General features: G+C 42.8%; 1 protein-coding gene across 4 annotated transcripts in view; it reads right to left on the bottom strand.

The window, feature by feature from the left end:
• STKLD1 (serine/threonine kinase like domain containing 1) overlaps positions 1–24919 on the bottom strand; it is a 32720-nt gene that overhangs the window by 7040 nt on the left and 761 nt on the right. For 2 of the 4 annotated variants that reach the window (XM_075905268.2, XM_075905269.2), the window contains exons 3-14: positions 24447–24491; positions 23253–23327; positions 22522–22626; positions 21149–21219; positions 19537–19652; positions 18795–18913; positions 18529–18689; positions 17141–17271; positions 13155–13244; positions 11602–11718; positions 5778–5918; positions 3532–3660 (exon numbers count right to left, since the gene is read on the bottom strand). In XM_075905268.2, the coding sequence (XP_075761383.2) occupies positions 3532–3660; positions 5778–5918; positions 11602–11718; positions 13155–13244; positions 17141–17271; positions 18529–18689; positions 18795–18913; positions 19537–19652; positions 21149–21219; positions 22522–22626; positions 23253–23327; positions 24447–24491 (1300 nt within the window). Of the gene's footprint in view, positions 1–3531; positions 3661–5777; positions 5919–11601; positions 11719–13154; positions 13245–17140; positions 17272–18528; positions 18690–18794; positions 18914–19536; positions 19653–21148; positions 21220–22521; positions 22627–23252; positions 23328–23852; positions 23937–24446; positions 24492–24919 lie in introns of all 4 variants that reach the window. The other 2 variants (XM_025185010.3, XM_075905271.2) reach the window with 2 other exon arrangements.

Raw genomic sequence — 24919 nt, 5'->3', positions numbered from 1 at the left:
TGATTTCTAACATCATACAGAAAAAGAGATATCAAGTTGAATCAGTAGCGCGAAACTATATATGTAGAATACAATTGCTCACGTGTTATGTTTTCTCTGATCTTGACAATGAGAAAAAAATACATCCCTACCAGTGTTCTCTCTGCAGTAAGCGCCTGTGCAGCGGCACACAAAAACTTCTAAGCCCACCCAGAGCTGCACAGCAGCACTCACCTTCCTGCTGGATCTGGAAGGTGAGTGGTGTGGTTGCTCCCACGGCTGGGGCCGCATGATGGGTGGGCATGGGGATGGAGCCAGATTTGGGGGACAGCTACACTGGCTGCCACCAGAGCTGAGGCCACTTTGGGGGGGCAGCTGCCAGACAGGGCCAATGCTGTATTGGGAGGCGGCTGCCACTGGGGCCATGGCTGTGTAGCGAGTGGATGGTAGGGATGTGAAGGACTAGTTGACTATCAGATAAGTATTTGCTTATCGGATAGTCGAGAGGATAGTTGACTAGTCGCTTCCCCCCTTGCTGCCTCTATCAGATAGAGGTAGCAATTTGGGGGGAAGAAGAGGAGGTACTACAAAGCAGCAGTGCCGCTTCAATCCTGGGGCCAGACCCCGGTCTCCACATAGCGCTGCCACTTTGAAGCACTGCATGCAGCCTGGGACCAGCAGGGAACTCCCCAGCTGATTCCAGGCTCTGTGCAGCGCTGCCGCTTTGAAATGCTGCGGACAGCCCGACGTCAGGCTCCTTGTGGCATTTCAAAGTGGCAACACTACGTGGAGCCCAGGATGAGCTGGGGACTCTCCTGCTGACCCTGGGCTCCATGTGGTGCTTCTGCTTTGAAACACCACAGGGCTGTTGCTATACTTCAAAGGTGGAGGCATAAAATGCATTGACTACAGTCTCTTCCCGACTTACGAACCAGTTATGGACCAAGCAATTGGTTGTAACTCGGTTTGTTCGTAAGTCAGACCCCATAGAGTTATATGCGACCATGCTGTTCGTAAGCGCGGATCGCGTTCATAACTCGGGGTCCGCCATTTACGACCACTTTGGTCGTAACTGTGAACTGCCATAAGTCGATCATTTGCAACTCGGAGACCAGCTGTCTTCAATTAGTCAACACTTAACATCCTTAGCAGGTGGCTGCTGCCAGGGATTGGGTCCATGTGGCTGGTAGGCGGCTGCTGCTGCTGCCCAGGACTGGGGCTGCATGGCTGGTAGGTGGGGATTGTGGCCCAGGGGTTGGCAGGCTGGCAGGCAGTAGGGATTTTTTTTTCCAGCCTGGCACAGGGTGGTTTATTGGCCTGGCCTCTGGCCAGAAAGACCCAAGCAGCAGAGGGGAGAGGGAAATGCTGAGATTATGTAGTGTCTGGAGGAGGCCGCAGGTGAAGCAGGGTGTTCAAACCCCCTGCTCCATATCAGTGCAGTCAATATTCCAGTGTAGGGCCTGAGCTCTCACACATCTTCCAGGCAGCACTCCAGAGCTCTGGCCAGGACTGACTCCTCCCATATGGAAAACCAAAGAACTGTCCCACGTTGCAGGCAATAGTGCAGTACAACATCCTCTGCCCCGCCCTCCACAGGCCATTTGGTTCCAAGCAGCTGCTCAGGCTGGAGTGAGAGTCACCAGGAGGGGCCAAGAGGCACCTTTGCCACAGTCCGTTACATTAGACTGGGCAGGGATTCTCTTTGGGCTCTGGCCCCAGCCACCCGAGAAGACGCACGGGCCCAGTGCTGCTGAGATGCTTGTTTCTAGGGTCCAGCCCAAATCCGGTCCAAGCTCCCTGGAGGGAGCTAGAGCTGCTGCTGGGCTCCTCTCACTACTCTCATGAGAGGGTGGTGGGGACTGCTCCGTGTGCACAGTGGAGCTGGGGGCAGCTGCTCTAGAAGGAATGCCACTTGCTGGTATTCCTAGCCTGATCCTGTTTCAACTGTGAGATGTGACAGGACTGATAGAAATGCACAGCTGGAGCTTTTTTACAAAAATCTCTTCCTTAGACAGCTAGGATGTGTTGTAGTGTTATTTTTAAAAGCTACGTATTTCAAAGACAATTCTCCCTCTCAACCAATATATCATCTAATTCATCCCCATTTGCTAAGCTTGTTTCTTAAATCAATCCAATGTGCTAATTATATTTCATTCCACTTATCACAACACCTCACATTATGTAATGGAACCTGTAGCTATAACCCACCTTTCATTTCTGAATGTTTATAAACTGACTGTACCTCAGCCTGCAACAGTAAAATTTACAAATTGGGTCCTTACCACAAGGAAAACTGAGACATGCACACCGATCTTCAGCCTCTGTTGCCCCATAACTCATTCAAACAATGGATCTTCTAATGCTATTCAAGCAAAGCTCTCAACTATATTCTTTTCTCCAACACCCCACTGTACCCAAAGTTGAGAACTCTCAATAAAAAGATTTACCCCCAAGCTACAATAATCTTATGAGTCCAGCTAGATATACACTCAACTTATCCACCATTTACTTGCTCAGGGGGGTTTCCTACCCCCCCTCCAGGCGGGAGCAACAACGGGGACCAGGATACGGTAATAAGGGAAGCCAAGGGACACAGAAGTCGGGGAACTAAAGGTCTACTATGCTTATGCCTACACATTCTCAACACAGAACCAGGAGCAGATCGTGGATTACACCCGGGGCATAGGTCTGATTAGTATGGGTGTGTCAGTACCCCCCCCAACCACTAGAACCCCCGCCCCTACTAACCCCCCTACCCTATCCCCCTAGGCCATTCCACTATCCAACTCCTGTCCCGTACATATGGAGGAATGACTGCGAGTGTGACTGTGTAGGTTTAAGTATGTATGTATGTATGATTGAATTGTACCTCCCCTCCCGCTCCCCAAAATATAGACCGCTATAACCTTCACCCGACTCCAAGTCGCAAACCAGGCACGCTTGCCCTCCCACAACGGACAGCCCACTCAATTGGTCCCATGATCCCCGCATTCACTCCCAGGCACACTGACCCTGCGTACGCCCCCACAACCCAACCAATGGTGCGATGCTCACCCTACCGAATCCAAATCCAAATCCAACCCACTTAAACTACCAGTTCAACCTCAGAATGAGCACCGCCACCAAACCCCCATCCGCTACCCAGATAACCACCCCACTGGCCGTCTACATCCGGGGCCCCACACCCCCCTTGGTTCCATTCACTTTGGGCTTCTAACTAGCCACACTCCAAACCCCCCCGCCCCAAGCCTCCCCCTCCCTCAGGAACTACCTATTCTTCGCACTCCCCAACGAAAGGCCTAGTTCATCATTCCAAAGGAGGAAGGCACCCCACCAATGGGCCCCCCTGGGGGGGCCCAAACGCCCCACCATGGGCCATAAACCCAGGCCCCCCAGGGCATAGATCCCCCCTACCACCGTACCTCAAGCCGGCTACCGGATGTACCCATTCTCTCAGTCCTACTTGTTACTCAAAATTGTTTATCATAATTTATGTATTGTTTGTCTTTAAAAATTCTCTAAATAAACGTCAATCTGCTATGTACTGCTTACCATTTACAGCCAAACTCCAGAGAATACCAGAGCAAGAAAGGCAGATCTCTCTGTTATGAGGAAAAGTGCTTATAATTGATAGAACATCTGTGATGACTCCCGCTTTCCTCAGTGCCTCTGCAGGCATTTCTAACAAGCACAAAAATGGACATCATATAATTATATTGCCACTACAACAAATTCAAATCAAAACGAGTCATGAAACAAGGGTGTAACATAATATGACCAAGGACAACATGAAAATGAGCAAAACAAATGTACTGGATTCTTAATGAGAACCATGTGTGCACAATTATACTAGTGTGACTGGCCTTTTCAGAACATTTTCAATTTGGCCACCTGTTCCTATTGGTATTAGAATTGGTGGTAGGGGTGGTGGTGAAAAAGAAAAAGAAGAGAGAGTTATTTTCATTCAAGTCAGTCTAGCAATCCAACCAACTTAGTCAACTCCAAACTTAAGAATTCGTTTTAAACAATAATTTAGGTCAAAGGTGCCAAAAATCTTTGATAGCTGCCTTTTTATAAGTTGAAATAAAATACTTAAAATATTTTAGAGATAAGTTATCTCTTATTTGACCAAGTTCTGTTGGCAAGAGAGACAAGCTCTTGAGCCACACATATAATCCAATGTGCTGACTGTGTTTCATTCTACTTCGTATCATAACACCTCACATTATGTGATGGAAGCTGTAGCTACATAACCCACCTTTCATTTCTGAATGTTTATAAACTGAAATCACCTCAGCCTGCAACAGTGAAATTTACAAATTGGGTCCTTACCCCAAGGAAAACTGAGAAGTGCCACTTGTCTCTCAGACCTCTTGTCTGACCTAAAGAACTCCATGGTGCTTTTTTGCACGTTCCTTTTGCATTGCTAACTCATTCCCCAACTCTTCACAAAAACCAGCTGAATAACGTCACAATGTGACTGGCACTGAAGACAAGTACAAATAGTAATACAGATTAAATCTCTCTAGTCCAGCATCCTTGATGTTGAACCAGAGAATTTGCCAAACCAAGGGAGATCAATATTGTCTAGCAGCTTTATCAATATTTCCACTGCTCATTGGGCTCTTAGCATGTATGGGTAAATTAGAGCTAAACAACAGCACAGAACACTGAGAACCAGGATGGGTGGCTACAAACAAATGTAATGAGACCATGGAAAATTTGAACATACCCATGATAAGTAGACATCGAGCTAACTAAAATCCTGCCAAATCATGTATGTTGCCAGACCAGAGAATGCCAGACTAGACAGATTCAACCTATATTAGTAATTATAGGTTGAAGGGAAACTCAGACATGGAGAGAGTGACTTACATAGGCTACACAAAGACATTCTGAGGCCTGGTCTAACTACATAATTAGGTCAATGTAAAGCAGCTTATGTCAACCTAATTGTGTTAGTGTACACATTGCAGTCTTGTCCTGCCATTGTAACTGCCATACTACACTGACATATGTAGTAGGGATGTGTTACTGGGTGAGCAGCCCCCCACACGCAGTTAACTGATTAAATGTCATTTTACATTCCTAATATTTAGACACTGCATTATTTACATGCTCCATGCTGGATCCATGACATTGATAAGGAATCCAGGCAGCTAAAGCCTAGCTAACCTGGCTCCCTACTCCCAGACAAGCTGTTACCTGGATGCTCTCCACTCATGGAGGCGAGAACCTCTGGGCAGCTTTTCTCTCCCATCCCAACTCCCAGCTAGGAGCAAAAAGGCGAGAGCTTCCAGCACTGAGCTGCATGGAGCTGAGTGTCCTGGCTCTCAGATCTCCAATTTCCCCCTCTTCGGTTGGTGGAAGTGGTCCTGGAGAGGATGCACACCACTAACAGAAGGAGGACAGTGTGAACGTCAGCCACAGCTGTAAGTCATCCTAACATAGGTCTACTTAGATTTGTAGGATAGTTATGCCCTGAGGCAGAGCCAGGTTTCATGCCCTAACTTCCCCCGGTGATACTATCTGTAAATTAATAAGAATCACGTGTTAGCCAACCAAGACTGAACACACTACCTCTTTAACACATTCAATCTCAGACCACTTAGTGAGAATATAGTGCATCTTATACTCCTGTCTTGCAAACAGAACTGTCTAGCTAATGCTTTTCAGATGGAAAAATAATCTATGTATAGCAACGTATCTATATTAAGTCCCAGACTTCTCCATTATGTATCTAATTCAGAAGAAAAAGATGGATAAACAAGAACATAGGAAAGGATTAGATGACCCACCACTGGCTGAAATCATCATCAGTAAAGTGCAGATAATTGAGAGCAATTCTTCATTTTCAGAATATGTTCTCATTGTCTTTAACAGAGAAATGATTACTTCCTCACCAACTAGCAACTCCACATCTGTGTTCTGTTGCAGGACTGTCAAAAGCAAAACATGGAACAGCAGGAAGGTTCAGAAGTTTACACTGAAATCTGGTTTTCCTAATCTCAGCCCAGGTATACTATGAGGCAAACATCATTTATTGACTTAGCATAGACTATACTGTTACTTATTTCCTTCTCTTCCTAAAATCAAACTGCTCTTTTTGTTTCAATTTCTGCAATTTTTGTATGTGCCTTTGGGAAATTATGTCAGAAAAATGAGGATGGGGAACAAGAAAAATGAAAGGAGGTATGGTTAGTTTACTTTACTTTTTGCACATGGACATCTGTTTTTATTCAGAGGCAACTTTAAACCTATGGGTTGCTCCTAGAGTTAACCATACTGCATCTTATTATATAGATATTGTATTAGATATTAGGGCTATATTTTCAAAAATGTGCATGTAAGTCATATGTAAAAATCACAATTGGAAACTGATCCTTAAATTGCAAACTGGGCATATGAGCAATTACCCATTTTGCTCATTCCATAGCATACTTTGAATTTGCAAATTCTGAAAATTTAACTCTAGTACTGAACATATCACTTGTTTATAAACTTTAGTAAAAGTCTGCATGCAGGACTTGGAAAAAACTTTACAAAAGCTTTTGTTCTTTAAAAGTCAACATTTATTAAAATAAATAAAAAGTAATTTGCTGCATCAGTAAGCCTCTCTCAAATTTTAACAAGTCAAAGGGGTGCTGCTATTCAAATTACATACAGAATCGGGTGGGGTGGAAGTAGGGTTACCAGGTAGACTCCCCCCCAAAATACCGGACACATTTGATCATGGGCAGCGCAGGAGGGACCAGCCGGGAGGAAGGGGGGGCAGGAGGCGGGGCTGGCCGGGAGAAAGGGGGGCTTGAGGAGGGGCTGGCGGGGCAGGGGTCAGGGGCCACAGGGCTGGCCAGGAGGAAGCGGAGGTGGGAGGCAGAGCTGGGGGGGAGAGGCAGGGTGCAGCCACTGGCCGCAGCCGGAGTCCAACAGGCTGCGCCCCCAGCAGGCACTCCCTCTAGTTGCTAGTAGAAGCCAGGTGGGGATGTGAGGAGTGGCTGGGAGCCACTCCCCCGGTCTGGCTTCTGCATGCACCCAGAGACTCCCAGCTGGGAGGTGGGGCCGCAATTGGTACTGGGAGCCTCTAGTAGTGTGCAGAAGCCGGGTGGGGGGAGTGGCTGGGAGTCCCGACCAGTGCCCCAGCCCCAGCCCCACCCCGCCCCTGCACGCGACCACAGGGCTCCCAACGCCAATCATGGCCTCACCTCCCAGTCGCTCCCCTACCCCCGCCAGGCTTCCGTCCAGCACCCCACCGGAAATTCAGAAAATACCGGACATTGCACGTGTCCGGTATTTTCTGAATTTTTCTACCAGACAGAGGGTGCAAATATCAGACTGTCCACTAGAAAACTGGACACCTGGCAACCCTAGGTAGAGGAGAGAGTCTTCAGCTTTTGAGGTCAACTCAAGCTTCATAAATATGCTACAATGTCATGTACTACATTAAGAATATCTATAATTTGCAGTCTTTTACAATGGAGCAAATGCTGGCATTTACATTTTTCCAGTTTCAGTTGTGCAGAAAGCTTTTGCTTTAATTTACTTTCGGTTTCAGTTTACCAAGCAAGTCCCAAAGGAATATATTCTGCATTTAGACTTAGTTCATTCAAAACTGAGACTGATCAAGAGACGAAAAAGCAAGAAATCTCATTTCCTCTTCCAACAGGTGAAAGAAGAGGAGGTCTGCTAATTTTAAAATTATGAACAACATAGGGCCAGATTTTCAAATGTATTTAGACACACAGGAGTGCAGATAGGCACTTCAAGGGATTTCCAAAAGTGCCTGAACAGTTTAATAAATCAGTTCATTTTGAATACAAAACATGTTTTGGGAAACTTTTTTTTTTTTTTTGCTTACGTATGCAGCATTGTTATGGTAGTTTTATTTAATTAGGAAAAAAATTATAATACTATTTATGTTCAATTTAATTGCATTCTAATTTCCATCCAAATGCAACTTGACTTGTATCATGAGGAAACAAAAATCATCTAGAAATGTAGTTTGTTATTTTTAGGGCTGTTGATTAATCACGGTTAAGTTATGATTAATTTTTAAAATTATGACCTTTTTTAGTTAATCACAGCTAATCAGTTTTAATATCCCTGTTAAATAGAATAATTAAAATGTATTAAATATTTTGAATGTTTTTTTCTACATTTTCAAATATATTGATTTCAATTACACAGAATACAAAGTATACCGTGTTCATTTTATATTATTTTTATTACAAATGTCTGCATTGTAAAAATGATTTTGAAAATAGTATTTTTCAATTCACTTCATACAGCTATTTATAGTACAATCTTTTTTCATGAAAGTGCTACTTACAAATGTAGATTTTTTTTTGCTACATAACTGCACTCCAGAACAAAATAAATGTAAAATTTTAGAGCGTACAATTAATCTCAGTCCTGCGTTTTGTGCAGCCACTCACTGAGTCAAGTGAGACAAACAAGTTTGTTGATGTATACAGGAGATAATGCTGCCTGCTTCTTATCATATATATTATCTGAGAGTCTGTAACACTGACGTACATGGCCATGCCCCCTGACCGCGTACATCAGCGCCCCGCCCCCCTTCCCTCCCTCCCTGGCAGTTTGGCTGAGCGCTGTGCCGCTCAGCTGGGCCCCGGCAGGGGAGCAAGCGGCGGCAAGTGGCCCTTTGGGGTCCGTGCTCCCCACGTGTGGCTCCCGCTGGGCCCAGCGCAGGAAGCGCAGATCCCAAAGGGCCGCTTGCCGCCGCTTGCTCCCCCGCTGGGGCCCAGCGGAAGCGCTGCTCAGCTGGGCCCGGGGTGGCAAGCGGTCATTTGGGGTCCGCACTCCCCACACTGGGCCCAGCGGGAGCGCCGCAGAGCATCACAGAGGGAGGGGAAGGGGGCGGGGCTCGCCGGAAGGGGGGTGGGAAGCAGAGCTGGGGGGGGATCGGGGACTGTGGGGCTGGAGGGGAGGATGGGGGGGCCCGGAGGAAGGGAAGCAGTGCTGTCGGGGGCGGGGGCAGTGTCCATGAGGCTGTGGGGGCTGGCCGGCAGGAAGAGGAGGTGGAAAGCAGAGCTGGGGGGGGGATTCCGGGGACCGTGTGTCTGGATGGCAGTGGGAAGCAGACCTGGAAGGGGGCAGGGGGGGAAGGGTATAGCCACTGGCCGCAGCCAGAGTCCTTGTGTATGTCACCGCCCCCCCCCTTTCTCCTCCCGCCGTGGCACTGAGTGGTGCGCCCCTCAGCCGGGCCGCCGTGGGAGAGGGGAAGCGGGGCGGGGACATAGATAGCCCTCCCCCAGCCGTGTACGTCACCACCCTGCCCCTCCTCATCCACGGTGGCCCGGCTGAGTGCACAACACTCAGCCGAGCCACCACAGAGCAAGGGGAAGGGAGTGGGGCGGGGCGGTGAGGTACATGGCCAGGGGGCGGGGCCGTGTACATCACCGCCCTCCTTCTCTTCCCGCTGTGGCACTCAACTGAGTGCTGCACCCATCAGTTGGGCCGCCGGGGGAGCTAGCAGTGCAAGGGGCCGTTTGGGCTCCCCCGGCGTGGGAGGGGAAGGAAGGGCGGTGACATACACAGCCCCGCCCCCTGCCCGTGTACATCACCACCCCGCCCCCCTCCCTCACGGCAGCCCGGCTGAGCAGGCAGCACTCAGCCAAGCGCCACGGCGGGAGGGAAGAGAGAGGAAGGAGGAGGAGGAGAAGAGAAAGGGAGTGAGAGAGGCAGGAGGGGGAGAAGAGAGACGGAGAGAGAGGCAGGAGGCAGAGGAGAGCTGATAGGCGGGGTAGGAGGCAGGAGGAGGAAAGAGAGACAGAGCGAGAGCTCAGGAGAGATGACCTGAAAATCCCATCTTATGACGGGCTAATTGGCTACTTTTTAATGTTACCTGAAAGTGAGAACAGGCATTCACACGACACTTTTGTAGCCAGCATTGCAAAGTAGTTAAATGCTAAACATTCATATACCCCTTCATGCATTGGCCACCATTCCAGAGGACATGCTTCTATGCTGATAACGCTTAGTAAAAAAAGTTGCATTAATTATATATGTAAGTGAAGGCCTTGGGGGAGAATTGTAGGTCTCCTGCTTTGTTTCAGTCATATTCTGCCATATATTGCATGTTATTTCAGCCTCAGCAGATGACCCTACACATGTTGCTCATTTTAAGAATACTTTCACTTCAGATTTGGCAAAATGCAAAGAAGATACCAATGTAAGAGTTCTAAAGTTAGTTGAAGCACTCCACCCAAGGTTTAAGAACTGCAGTGTCCTTCAAAATCTGAGAGGGACGAAATGTGAAGCATGCTTTCAGGAGTCTTAAAAGAGCAATACTCCAATGTGGAAACTACAGAATACCAAAAAAGAAAATCAACCTTCTGTGGGTAGCATCTTGCTCAGATGATAAAAATGAATATAGGTCCACGCTGCTTTGACTTATAAAGCAGAACCCCTCCTGAGCATGGATGCATGGCCTCAGGAATGGTGGTTAAAGGAGAAAGGGATATATGAATCTTTAGTGCATGTGACCCATAAATATTTTGCAACCCTAACCACAACAGTGCCACATGAATGCCTGTTCTCACTTTCAGGTGACACTGTGAACAAGGAGGCGGCAAAATTATCTGCTAAAATGTACACAATCTTGTTGGTCTGGAAATTGGCTGAGAAAAAGTAGCACTGAGCGGCCTTGTAGCTTTCTGCTGATCCCCTCAACTGCAAACAGTGAACCACAACCAATGGGAGCCATGAGGCTCCAAGGCAACTGAGCTGATAAGCAAACAAACCAGAATGGTCCATTAACAGCTTTCTCGGATGGCCCACTTTGAGGAACACCGCTCTAAGGCTTGTATTGTTTTATTTTGAATGCAGTTATTTTTACACACACACACACACACACACACACACACACACACACTACATTTGTAAGTTCAACTTTCATGATAAAGAGATTGCACTACAGTATTTTTATTCAAAGAATTTAGAATACTGTACTATTTTGTTTTTTTACTATGCAAATAGTTGTAATAAAAATATCAAGTGAGCACTGTACGCTTTGTATTGTGTTGTAATTGAAATCAATATATTTAAAAATATAGAAAACATCCAAAAATATTTAAATGAATGATATTCTGTTATTGTGATTAATCGTGATTAATTTTTAATTGCATGATTAATTTTAATCAGTTGGCAGTCCTCGTTATTTTCTATTATAAAAAATTTAAAATTAAGAATCTGAATAAATGTCTGTTTAAATAAATATGTACAGATAGATATAGGCTATCCTCCTGATGAGCTAATGAAATTTCCAAATTTAATATAAAGGCTGTATTTAGCTGTAAACAAACATGTTTTAATGTTAAAACCAACTAATTTGAGAATCATCCTTTAGAAAAACTACTAAAAACGACAAATGCAAAACAGAATTAAAAGAAGTTTTTTCTTGCTGATTTCCATTACTTTGATTTAAAATCAAACCACATGCCTGAGAGAACGTGAATGCCCATGGCTGACTAAATTCCCATGTACCTATAAATTTACCCCTTAATATATTATTATGAATATTATCAACATATTCATTTAAATTCTTTTTTGCTCCATGTAACAAGTTACTTATCAGTGTTTCCTATGGAACCTCAATTACTGTACCTTGGCCAATAATGTCAAGCAATAATCTGCAGCCATCTAATTGTAGCTCTGGAGAATTTATATGATTCCTCATTGCACAAGTGATAGGATCCAGCAATTCTAGCAAATATATTAAAGCTGTGGAGAACAGAATTGTTACAATCAACATTTAATACTACTATGAATAGCTCAGCGGTCTATATGCTTCCCTCCTTCAACACAAGATGGACTTTCTAGCGTTAGGACAGAAACACTGGGTTGGGTTCCTGTGCACGACATAATAAGGCAGAGATGGTGGAACAATGTTCTTGAACTGTAAGGAAAGCTGTGCATATCAAGATGGAGCATTACGCACTGAGACCAGGAGTCTTGTAGACAGCCCCTCTGCATTAAAGATGAAAGCAGCTACAAACAGCCATTTTGTTCAAGTTAGTTGGAGCCATTTTCCTCCTAGAAAGTAATTCACAGCTCTTGGCTGGCTACATTAAGACAGTGACTCTCAACCAGGAATATGAATACCCTGGAAGTATGCAGAGGTCTTCCAAAGGGTACCTCAACTCATTTAGTTATTAGTATTTTTTACAACAGACTACATAAAAAGCATAAAAGTTGGTACAAATTAACATGTCATACCAATGACTTGTTTATTCTGGTCTATATACCGTACAAATCAAACCCACAAAACATAGAAAATTGTCCAAAGGAACTTAGATGTCCTCTTGGAAACCATTCTAAGCATTCTCAGGGATGTAAATATCTATTGTAACAAATTCTGCTTATATCACTGCTAGGGAGGCTCTATCCATGCCTATTCAAACTGTTATTTATCAATCACACTGTTTCAATGGCAAAAGTCACTTTTAAGTTGAAATCCTTCACAGATATTGGTAGAGGACATGAAAAAAAACATATTCGTTCCCCTTATTGCTTACAGTTTAGCAGTAAATTGTTACATTTTAATATCTACCCTGATCTTAAACATGTTTTTTTAATATTAAAGCTCAATACAAGTGTTAAAAGTAGTAACAGTTTGAAATAACAGTACTATTAGTGGAATTTGTTTAAAAGAGTGAATTTATAGTTCATAAAAGTATTTGCCTAATAGCACTGCAGAGAACTAGGCATAATGAAGGAAGAAGCTATGTAAACACACTGTTCTTGCAAAGCATTAAAATTCCAACCAGCCCGACTCCCTATTATTACAGTCCTGGGACCTCACAGATTTCTGACAACACATACCAGCCTTGATGAATGGCATCTTTGGGCCTGTTCCACAAACACAGCTCCGCCAGTGCACTCCAAACCTGTCCAACAGTGTCTCTGCTATTGTAGTCCATGCTTTTCCCCAACAGAGATAGATAACTAATTGTGCAAATTTATAGGCTGTTTCCACATTTACACAAGTGGAAAATAGTTTGGAACCAATCACACTCATATTCAGTTGTAACCAAGGGCAGATTTTGAACCCAGTTTTCCAACAGGCTAATATACAGTTATGCAGTATGTTTTTCCATTATTTTCTGAGGGCAAGCAGGGAGCAAGAACACAACAAAACAAAATGCTGAAATACTGACCCACACCATTTTCATCCCCTACTAAGCTGGCAAGGCGCTTTATGGCTTTTGCTTGAGCCTTCTGTATGTCCCAGTAAGTCTGCATAAATTCTGCATAAAACAAGATATAAGTTTCTGTGTGTCATTTTTTCACAAATATTTGCAGGATATGTTCATAATTTTATTGTTTTCCTAATCTGTACTTAGCCTGTGAATTCACATAACTGAAAAAAATTCAACTTGAGACTCGGTTAAAAAAACAAATTGAAAAAACTACAAAAAAAACATTTTAAAATCGCAAAATGTTTCTCTCTCTCATATTCAAAATAGTAGGTATGTTGACATATGAACAAAACAGGGTAAGATTTTTCCCCACCTATGCATATGCCATTTCCTCTTTTAGGGAACTCTAGCAGTGAACTAAAAAGCAGTGAACTTGGTAGTTTTTATCTTGTGCACAGCAGATTCAAAACTAAAGTTAATTCCATTCAAACCTCTGACAAAAGCCATGGTCCAGAACAAGGCCGACCTATGGGGGGGATGGGATAAAGGGGTCTGGCAATTCAAAGGGGACCAGGGCTCCTGGCTGCTTGTACTGTGGCAATAGCAGCAGTCAGAGCTAAGGTGGGCCCTTTACATTGCTGCCAGAATGCCACAGGGTAAGCCCCAGTCAGAGCTGAGACATGGCTGGGGGTAGCACTGATGGCTGCTCCCAGCCCCACCCCTTCTAGGAGTACAGAACTGGCCACACCCTCTCCCAGGCAGATCCCCAGATAGCATCAACAGAGCTCCAATAGATTCAAAGGATACATGCTGACTCCACTAGTATGGATCTGATCCCCAAATATATAACATTTTCTTCAGTCAAATATCTCTGATGCTGTAAAGCTCAGGGAGAGGAGGGGACTAAGGCCCAACAGGTTAATGAAGCTTTAGAAACTAGACATTTATTTTTGACTATGGCAACCCATCTACAACTATCAGGAATAGTCTAGACAATACATGTTGTTTGGATATTTTAAGAAGAAAACAGACTCAATCGTAAATAGAACGGGAAGAGACCTTGAGAGATCATCAAGTCCAGTCCCCTGCCCTCATGGCAGGACCAAGCATCATCTAGATCAGGGCTACTCAACTTTGGAAGCCCTGGGGGCCACAATGATACTCACAGCACATGCCAAGGGCTGTAACTTAAGTGTGGTTGCATATACATGTAAATATATATGCAGATATATGCAAATAGCTTTTTTCACACTGATGGGCATGAATACAAAGCACTTCCCACAATGCCCCAGCGCTCCTGTCACCTCCTCCCCGGGAGCTAGAAATGCCACCACCCTGTACCCGTCTGTTCCAGCCAGACTGTCCGCTTGCGTCTTTCAGTGCTCACTCCACCTGGGAAATGCCTCGCTGTTGTGGAACATGTTCCCAATGGAGGCCACGTTCAAAGGATCCCACCTGCAGGCCGCATGTTGAGCCCCATGTAAACCCAAACTGCACTGTGGGCTGCAAACAAACAGGCCATGTGTTGAGAAGCCCTGATTTAGATCATCCCTGACAGATGTTTATCTAACCTGCTCTTAATAGCTCCAATTATGGAGATAAGGTCATGCAAGATTGTATCAAATGCTTTACTAACAACTAAATATACCACATCTACTGCTTCCCGCTTATCCACAAGGCTTGTTATCCTAGCAAAAAAAGCTATCAGATTGGCTTCAAATGATTTGTTCTTTATAAATCCATGCTGACTTATCACCTTATTATCTTCCAGATGTTTGCTGATGGATTCCTTAATTAGTTGCTCCATTATCTTTCCTGGCATAGAGGTTAAGCTGACTGGTCTGTAGTTTCCTGGGTGTTCTTATTTCCCTTTTTATAGATGGTCACTATATTTGCCCTTTTCCAGTCTTCTAGAAACTTTCCCATCTTCTATGACTTTTCAGATATAATAGCTAATGGCTCAGATACCTCTTCAATCAGCTCGTTGAGTATTCTAGGATGCATTTCACCAGGCCCTGATGACTTGAAGACATCTAGCTTGTCTAAGTAATTTTTAATTTGTTTTTTTTTTTCCTATTTTAACTTCTGAACCTATCCCATTTTCACTACATTAGGCATCCAGCGAACCTTCTTGGTGAAAACTGAAACAAAGAAGTCATTAAGCACCTCTGCCATTTCCACGTTTTCTGTTATTGTTACTCCCTCTTCATTGAGCAATGGGCTTACCCTGTTATTGTTCTTCCTCTTGCTTCTAATATATTTGTAGAATGTTTTCTTGTTACTCTTTGTCTCTAGCTAAATTGAGATCATTTTGTGCCTTCACTTTTCTAATTTTGCCCCTACATACGTGTTATTTGTTTATACTCATCCCTTGAACTTTGTCATAGTTTCCACTTTTTATACAACTCATTTATGATTTTTAGAACATTCAAGATCTCCTAATTAAGCCAAGGTGGTCTCTTACCATACTTCCTATCTTTGCTATGCAGTGGAATAATGTGCTCTTGCACCTTTAATAGTGTCCCTTTGAAAAACTGCCAACTGTCTTCTATTGTTTTTTCCTTTTAGTCTTGTTTCCCAGTGGACCTTACCTACCAGTTCTGAGTTTACTAAAATCTGCCTTCTTGAAATCCATTGTCTTTATTTCTTCTGTTCTCCTTTCTACCATTCTTTAGAGAATCATGAATTATATGATTTCATGACCACTTTCACCAAGCTGTCTTCCACTTTCAAATTCTCAACCAGTTCCTCCCTATTTGTTAAAATCAAATCTAGAACAGCTTCTCCCATAATAGCTTTCTCCACCTTCTGAAATAAAAAATTGTCTCCAGTGTATTCCAAGAACTTGCTGGATAATCTGTGCCCTGCTGTGTTATTTTCCAAGCAGATGTCTGCATAATTGAAGTCCCCATTACCACCAATTCCTGTGCTTTGGTTGATTTTGTTAGCTGTTTAAAAAAAGCCTCATCCACCTCTTCTTCATGGTTAGGTGGTCTATAGTAGACCCCTAGCATGACATCACCCATGTTTTTTGCCCCTTTTAACCTAACTCAGGGATTCTCAACAAGTCTGTCTCCTCTGTCCAACTATTTACATCTTTAATATACAAGACAACACCTCCTCCCTTTTCCCCTGCCTATCCTTCCTGAACAAGCTGTACCCTTCTATGCAAATATTCCAATCATGTGTATTATCCCACCAAGTCTCTGTAGTACCTACTATGTCATAGTTGTGACTATTTGCTAGCATTTCATATATAAGATGTATCTTGCTAGATACCTTTAGGAGCTGCCACAAGCCTTACAATGTTGCTGTCTCATTAATTTCCTTATAAGTTAATAGGTTATGTATTATTTATATTTAAAAAACAATATGACATTGTATTATTGGCTAAAAAGAAAAAGCTGCTACTTTAAATAATTTAGTTTACTTGTATAGCTTTACTTTTTTTGATTAACATTCTAATTGAATATTGTAATAGGGTTAACTGTAGTAAACTATCAGAGGGGTAGCTTGTTAGTCTGGATCTACTCACTCGACAAGGAGTCCTATGAAACCTTATAGACTAACAGATGTATTGGAGCATAAGCTTTCGTGGACAAAGACCCACTTCGTCAGATGCATCTGATGAAGTGGGTCTCTGGCCACGAAAGCTTATGCTCCAATACATCTGTTAGTCTATAAGGTGCCACAAGACTACTTGTCGCTTTTGTAGTAAACTAGAATGCAATCAGACTTCAGTCTAACAAAATATTTTTTTAATAACATTCTCTTACCGTCTTCAGACAGCACTGTAGGTAAAAGTTACTAGTCTTACCAAGTTATAAGACTGGTGACATAGAGCTTCTTGTCCAAAACAATGCTGCATTTCATTTCACATACAATGGGTACCCATCCATTCATTCATTTCTTTAGTACAGTGTACTGCTGTGGTATAATATATCCTGGGCATTTCAATGTAATTAATGTAAGTATCTTCAAAGTCAACTGATTTTCCTGATTACCTAAAACACTTCCAATTCCTCCTTCAAGGAGCACATCTAAAATTGCTGAAGGCACAGTTTTTTCCTGTTTTGATAAAGAGGAACCAGCAATACCCAAACATTCCATAACGTATGGAATACCAAGCAGATCCCTAGAGAAGAAGAGAGAAGAAAGTCAATGACGTTTTCCTATTGATTTTGGTATGTTTTGTTGGAAATTGAAATGTTATTTAGTGGGTAAAATAGGGTTCTGGTTGTCAGGACTCCTAAATTCTGATCTTGACTCTTTCATTGATTTTGTGACTGTGGGCAAGTCAGTTAACCATTGTGCCTTATTTTGCCTACCTGGAAAGTTGATATAACACTAACCAATTTCATGATGAAACAGAAGACAGGACTATGCAGCACTTTAAAGACTAACAAGATGGTTTATTAGGTGATGAGCTTTAGTGGGCCAGACCCACTTCCTCAGATCAAATTGTGGAAGAAAATTGGCATGACCATATATACCAAAGGGATACAATCAAAAAAAGTGAACACATATGAAATTGACAAATCAGATTTGTTCTGAACACACATTAAATTGACAAATCATGTGTGTTCACTTTTTCTTATTTGTCAATTTCATATGTGTTCATTTTTTTTTATTGTATCCCTTTGGTATATATGGTCATGCCAATTTTCTTCCACAATTTGATTTGAGGAAGTGGGTCTGGCCCACGAAAGCTCATCACCTAATAAACCATCTTGTTAGTCTTTAAAGTGTTGCATACTCCTGTCTTTTGTTTCAGCAAGACCAGACTAACACAGCTACATCTCTATTACCAATCTCATGATGTGCTCTGAAGTGTAATTAATTGTTTGCAAATAACTTTGAGATTCTCATATAAAAATAAAACCTTAGTCCAGAGGTTCTCAATCAATTTAACATTGTGGGACACATCCAAATACTATCTGTATGGCTCTGAGAATGTCACACGGGTCACAGCTGCATGCTGATTGGGCTGCAAGCAGCCCACAGATTGAACTGCCTTAGGTAATACAGACATTTTCTGATAACCCAAATTGTATACAGACTATAGCCCAGCCGCCAAAAGATTGTCCGTAATTTCATTTTATAATACAATTCTCCAACAATACTGACCAACTGACTATCCTCTCGGATCAGAGAATCTCTGGTCACGTACACTCATTTCAAAGTGTACATGGGGAAACTGAGGTAATGATAGGTGAAGTGACTTTCTTATGGCAAGGTGGTACAGTCAATCAGTTGCAAAGGCAGGGATATAACCTAGAAGCCTTAGCTCTCAGTCCCCTAATCTAAACACTGAAGAACATTCCCTCTTACAGCAGAGGGGAGGAAAAAAGCAAAAGACAGAATAGAGCAGGGAAAAACATCCAGAACTCACTTTGCTGAGGGTCTCACAGTGGGCTGAATCTGTAGCATCATTAGTAAAATTGGAGACAAAGGCAGGGTATCTTTATTACCTTTCTGCATTAAGGTCAGAACTTTCTCAAGACTATTGGTGTCCTTTCTAATATCCCGCAGTAAAGAAATTATGTCTTTCTCCTATAAAGAGCAGAACATTGGTAGACCTTGTATGCATTCACTTTGTGGACCTATTGGGGGTTATATGACACACTAAATTCACAGTGAAATGGTCGTGGTACATACTTTCAGAAAGAAGCAGGTCACCATATCAAGTAGAATACATCCTAAAGACCAGATGTCCGACTTCTCACTAAATGAAAAGCAGAGTGCTTCAGGGGACATCCAGGATTTAGAGTCAGGATCTGTTGAAATAAATGTCAGATCAGTAATGGTTTTGACACTGCAGTGTTTTTCCTTGCTTGCATGGGTGTAACTAGTAGATAGTAGTTTTGCATCCAAGTACAATTCAGTCAGAAAGATTCTACAGTGAGTTGAATTTTTACTGGTGATATGCTATAGAAGAACCGCACTTCAATTAATGACAATTATGCAAGATCTAAATTTTTTTTTTTTTTTTTTTTTTTTTTTTTACACATTATTGCAAAGAGTCTTACAAATCCAGTTTAGCTTAGAACCATCTCATGACTCCCAAAATATTAAAAGATATTTTTTCTCAACTGTGATAGTAGTTTGCATGATGTGGGCATCTGTCCACTTGTAACTAGACAGACAACCTCTAAACTCATTTTAAATGTACCACAAAACTGCCATCAGATGGTAAACAATTATTTTTATGACGGCTGAGCAAGATACAAATCAATTATATAAGCGTGAAATTTTTCATATCATAAGCAATTAATTTCATTTGTGATCTTTTACAATGATCAAGAGTTTCCTTCTTTGTTTTGTAATAGAATCAAATTGTTAAAAACACTCAAATCTAAAACACACACAATCTACTAAAATATTAACGTTAAACAGCTACCTTCTTCCACTCTTATCTTCCATTTCATTTCATCAGTCATAAGTGTGTCTACACTGAAATCGCAAAGCATGAAGGATACTTCACCAGTTAAAAGGATGTTAGTTGGCTTGAGGTTTCTGCAACACACAGAAGTGTTTTTTATCAACATGTTTAATCAGAGCATCATAACGCATAGCTACAGACATTTTATCTCAGGGCAGGTCTACACTTGCTCCCTATCTTGAGATAAAGATGCAAATGTAATGTAACGAAGTTGCTAATGAAGCACAGGATTTAAATATCCCACGCTTAATTAGCATAATGGCATCCAGCCGCCATTTTGAAATCACGTTACTGTGAAATAAAACGCCTTGTGTAGCAGAGTTATTTCAAGAGAAAACCCTCCTCTCAAAATAACTGTTACTCCTCCTAAAATGAGGTTTAGCAGTTATTTTGAGAGAAGGGTTTTCTCTTGAAATAATGCTGCTAAACGGGGCGTTTATTTCGGAATAATGCGATTTCAAAATGGCAGCCAGATGCCATTATGCTAATTAAGCGTGGGATATTTAAATCCCGCGCTTCATTAGCAATTTCGTTATATTACATTTGCATCCCTATCTCGAGATAGGGAGCAAGTGCAGACATGCCCTCAGAGACCTTTTACACTTGAGAAAATGGGCTGATTTTAAGCTAGAAATTATAATGAAAATAAAATACATTTATTTTCTTTTACTATGAATACAGCAAAAAAAGCCTTTTAAAAATGGCAACGGAAGCCTCAATTTTATCCAAACATGGAGCAAGATATTGGTCTTTTTTCTCCTACAGGATCATGAACATTTTACAAACATTCAGAATTTATACCCATTTTGTGGATTGATAAATCTGGGGAGAACATATAAGTTCAATGACTTCCCTAAAGTCACACAACAATCAGAGGCAGGAATAGAATCCAGGAGTATAACTTCCACTCCCCTGCTTTAATCAGTAAATTCACACACAGTCTATCATCTACGAAGTCAAACATCATGGAGAGAAAAAAAGGTGGGAGAAGACGAGCACTGATTAACACTTACACAGTAAATCTACTAGTCATCTGTATCTGCTATAAACTCATTTTGACACCCCATCTTATCTCTGAAACGCCTCACTGGACATCGGTGCTGGAGCACCCACAGGGAAAAATTAGTGGGTGTAGCGCATTCACTGGTATCAAGCATCCCCTCTCTGCTCCCTCCTCCCACATCTTGTGTGTCCCAGCAGCCCCACACTGACCAAAACCTCCCACTCTCTCCCAGCACTTCTGGAGCATTGCAAGCAGCTGATTTGTGCATTCAAACTCTGGGAGGGAGGGTGTAGGATGGGGCACACTCGGAGAAGAGGAGGGAAAGAGGTGAAGCAGGGGCAGGAGAAAGTGGGGTGGACATTTGGGGAAGGGGTAGAGTGGACATGGGGCCTGGAGCACAGGTGGAGAATCGTGCATCTCTTGTCAAGATGAGAAGCAAGACATTATATATGTTGGTGGCTTGGTGATGTAGGTACCAACTCTCAAGTGAATAGTTGTTCTGAAGTGATAGTTCAACTGCAAACAGGGAAAGGTCTAGCCATCAAAGAGGGTGGTATTTCTATTTACCTGTGAAAAATATTTTGTTTGTGTATATAAAACAAAGCATCCACCATCTGCCCCAGGAACCTCTGAATCACCTATTAACAGGAATATACATGAAAATGAAGTACACGAAGACTAACTACATGGTGAAATAAGACATGTCTAATCACAAAAAGGCTGCTTAGCATGATACAGGTTCCAGTCCAGGTGGCAACACTACTCTCACTTTCTGCAGATCAATTATCCCGCATCTCACCCCTATGAATTGGGTACTATTATCAATTCAATTTTTCAGAAGAATAAACTATGGCACATAAAACTTCTAATTCTCTTTCCAGCTCTGCCACTGAATCATTGTACAATCACAGTAATACTTATTAGCACTTATATAACTGTGTGCTCCTGAGTAACTCAATTTTTAACTCCTGGTCTTCTGCTGTAAGCGATAGATCAGGGGTGTAGAACCCACTGCCCATGTATGTAGCTGGCCCACAGTTTGCTTTGATCCAGACCACAAGGATCGGGGTACCCAACCCCTCCTCAGAGGTGCAAGATGGCACTGGTACTCCAGCCATGGAGGGGGGGCACCGTGGCTAGAGCGCTAGCACCAGCTCCCTGCTGCAGGAGGAGAGGGTTAAGCCCCAAGCCTCATGGGCCCGATTCAGGCAAGCTAGGGCTAGATCCAGCCTGTGGGCTCTGCCTGGGAGGGGGAATCGGTTCTGCATTTTCACAGAAGCACTCTGTGCAGGCATCACCCCCCAACGCTCCCATTTGCTGAATTGTGCTCTCACACATTCCCTCCCATTCGGACCCCACCCTGTTCCTGCATACCCTTCCAATCCCCATGCCTCCACCCCAGCTCACTCCTGCAGCCCCCTTCCAGATCTTACAATTCCACTCCCATCCTGCTTCTGCACAGACCCACACTCCAAGCTCACTCTTGCACCTTACCTCCTGTCCAGACCCCACGTCCCCAGCTTGCTCCCTAGTAGCTCCCTCCTGTGCACCGAGCCCCTTATTTTTGGCCCCATCCCAGGGCCTTGCAAAATCTACAAGCCACTAACCCCTGGGCTCTGGGGTGGAGCTTGAGGTAAATGTCTTTTTTTCTGCTTCTCAATTGAGGGCCACATCAGTGAGGGTATTTTTTTTCTCCTCACTTGGGGACCAGGTCAGTGAGGGTGGGGGGAGGAGGTGTTGTTGGTTTTGGGTTTTTTACTTCTCACTTGTGTGTGGCTCCCAACTGATCTGTGGGTGGGCCAGTTGCCCCGACCCAAAAGAGATTCCCCACTTCTGTAATAAATACTATGCTTTGATGTCTCGTGGGAGGAACTGGGAAAGGACAAAAGTAGAGAAAAAAGTACAAGGGAGTGAAATTCCTTTGAATTTCAATTTTTTACCCTATCTTCTACTTTCTCTCTTTTCTTCCTTTTTTCCCCGATCAGAGATGAAAGATCTCCTTGGTTTGAGTGCTGCATCACCAGACAAAGAAACAGAGATGAAATCTGCAACAGACATTAGGCTAACATTATTCAGTCACTTGCAGGTAATGACATATCCAGCAACAAAGATGCAAATCAGCAGGTGGGCCACCGGACCAGGCAAATACATTTGGTGCACACCATAGTGGTGTGTGATGGGATTATTTGTCTCCCACAAAAGAATCACTATTTACTTTTGTCTACTTTCACATAAAACATCTGCTTCTAACAGGAACAAGGGTCTGCCTTTGAAAATATATGAGCAGTTCCACTCAAACAAAAATTCTACCGAATTCAGTGGGATTTAGGACCAAGTAGAGTGCAGGATCGACTCTGGCCTTCTGACTTAAGGGTCAATTGTTACAGTGTTTTATTGAGACATGCAAAGAACAGCAACAGCTTAAAAATTGTGTATGTCGCATATGAAAGCAAAAGGAGAAGACACTGCATACAGATAAACAGGTACTAGGATGCAACACAGCCATGTTGTACTGCCTCACATCAGTGGTAGTATAACTTCACAGAGTTGACATCAGGTAGCTCAGTCACAGACCTGTAAACCGGAAGTGTCCCCTTACGTAGCTACAGAAACTTTGACAACCCAGTAATTACTGTAGGCTACAATCTAACCAACCGCTTTTCACTCTCACCTTATTATCCCAGGTGATAAACATTTCTTTGTAAATGCAGATATTTGAATGCTGAAGTTCCAGCAGATCCATTGCCTATTGGAAAGAAAGGTAGCAAATGAAACTCAAAGCGTTTAGTTTGAGCTAAAACCCACGTCTTTCTCCAAGATTAAGAAAATATCTTGAAAACACAGAACACAAAGGACAGGTATCTGACTGGCATTCATGCTATGTCCTGTCAAACTAGCCTGGTTTTATTCTTTTTATTTTTAATTTCTATTTCACAATTGCAATCAAAGGATTGTTGAGAAAAATTAAATACAATATTTAAGTAAAGCTCTACTCTAAATACACCTCTGTACAACTATCATGGTGAGGTTCAACATTTGACATCTCACAAAGGATCAGTTCAAAACTAAAAGGATTGTTTCCTAACTGCCAGCCTTGCAAACTCATCCTAGAATTTGGAAGTCAAGCTGGGTTATTTTTGATACACCCTTCCTCTGCAGTTTCTTTGAGTCAACTGTGAATTGCAGGTGTAACTAAAATGCACAGTGTCCACTTTTCTAAATCTAGCCATAAGGTAAAGCCTCAGGCAAAGTTCCTGCAACTTGAACTTACTTAAAAATTAAGTTGTTGATGTATGAGTGGCAGCAGAATTCAGCTCACTCTCCCAAAGCTGTGTTCATGGCTCTAAAGAGCTAACTGGAGTAAAAAGGAGTAAAAACAAAGGGCCAAATTCCCAGCTAGCATACCGTCATTTACTTTCATAGTATTACCAGCAGATAATTTGGCTCAAACCTTGATCAGTAAAGTCAGCAGATCTACTTCTGAATAAACACAGGGGGCTGATATATTGAGTAGAACAGGCCATTTTCCAACCACAACGATATATTAATTGGCTTTAAATGTTCCCACTCATTTACACTGGGTTTGACAAAAGTTTTATCAAGCCCAGTGTAAATAATTACCACCTGAGAGGAGGGGGCAATTGAAAGCAACCACTGTGCATATCTCTCTTTCATTGATAAAGGGAGTGAGCATCTTTATGAGTTTTCTCTGTGCAAAACTTTTATACAGGGTAAGATGGCCCAGCAAGACAGGGTGGTGGGGAGCTCCAGGGAGCAGGAAGGTGGGCATCAGCTGCTTGATGTGATTCAACCAGTCACACTACTCCTTCTGAATAAGACCAGTAAAGAGAGGTTGTATTGCTACCTCCTTCAGGGCATCATTTGCTTGTTGTTCATCAATGCATTCAACCTGTACCAAATAAACACAAGACAAAGCTAATATAACAAAAGACAAGGATAAGAATATAATACAAAGGTGGCCAAGCTTTATGACACTCAGCATCACACAAGTAACCCCCACCAGGAGAATGAGATTTGTACCCTAATTTGTATATAAATTAGCATAACTTTTTAATTAAAAAAAACCCCAAATGGTCTGGTAACACTTTATAGACTAACAAAACATGCAGATGGTATCATGGGCTTTCGTGGGCACTGAAACCCTACTAGCCGCTGTTGGTGCTTGGATCTTCCTCGCAAAAACAACAGAAATTCATTGCTGGTTGGATCCAGAAGCAATAAAAAGCTGCAGCTGATTGTCTTTGTCCTTCTCCTGCATTGTGAGAGTAGCACTAGGAGGGACTCCTTACTCTCTTCCACCTCCAACCTTTACAGTCT

The sequence above is a fragment of the Pelodiscus sinensis genome, chromosome 23 (assembly GCF_052426305.1).
Source record: "Pelodiscus sinensis isolate ZL-2025 chromosome 23, ASM5242630v1, whole genome shotgun sequence".
In the NCBI taxonomy this organism is placed as follows: domain Eukaryota; kingdom Metazoa; phylum Chordata; order Testudines; family Trionychidae; genus Pelodiscus; species Pelodiscus sinensis.
The sequence above is the reverse complement of the archived record's forward strand: the minus strand, read 5'-3'. Positions and strand labels throughout refer to the sequence as shown.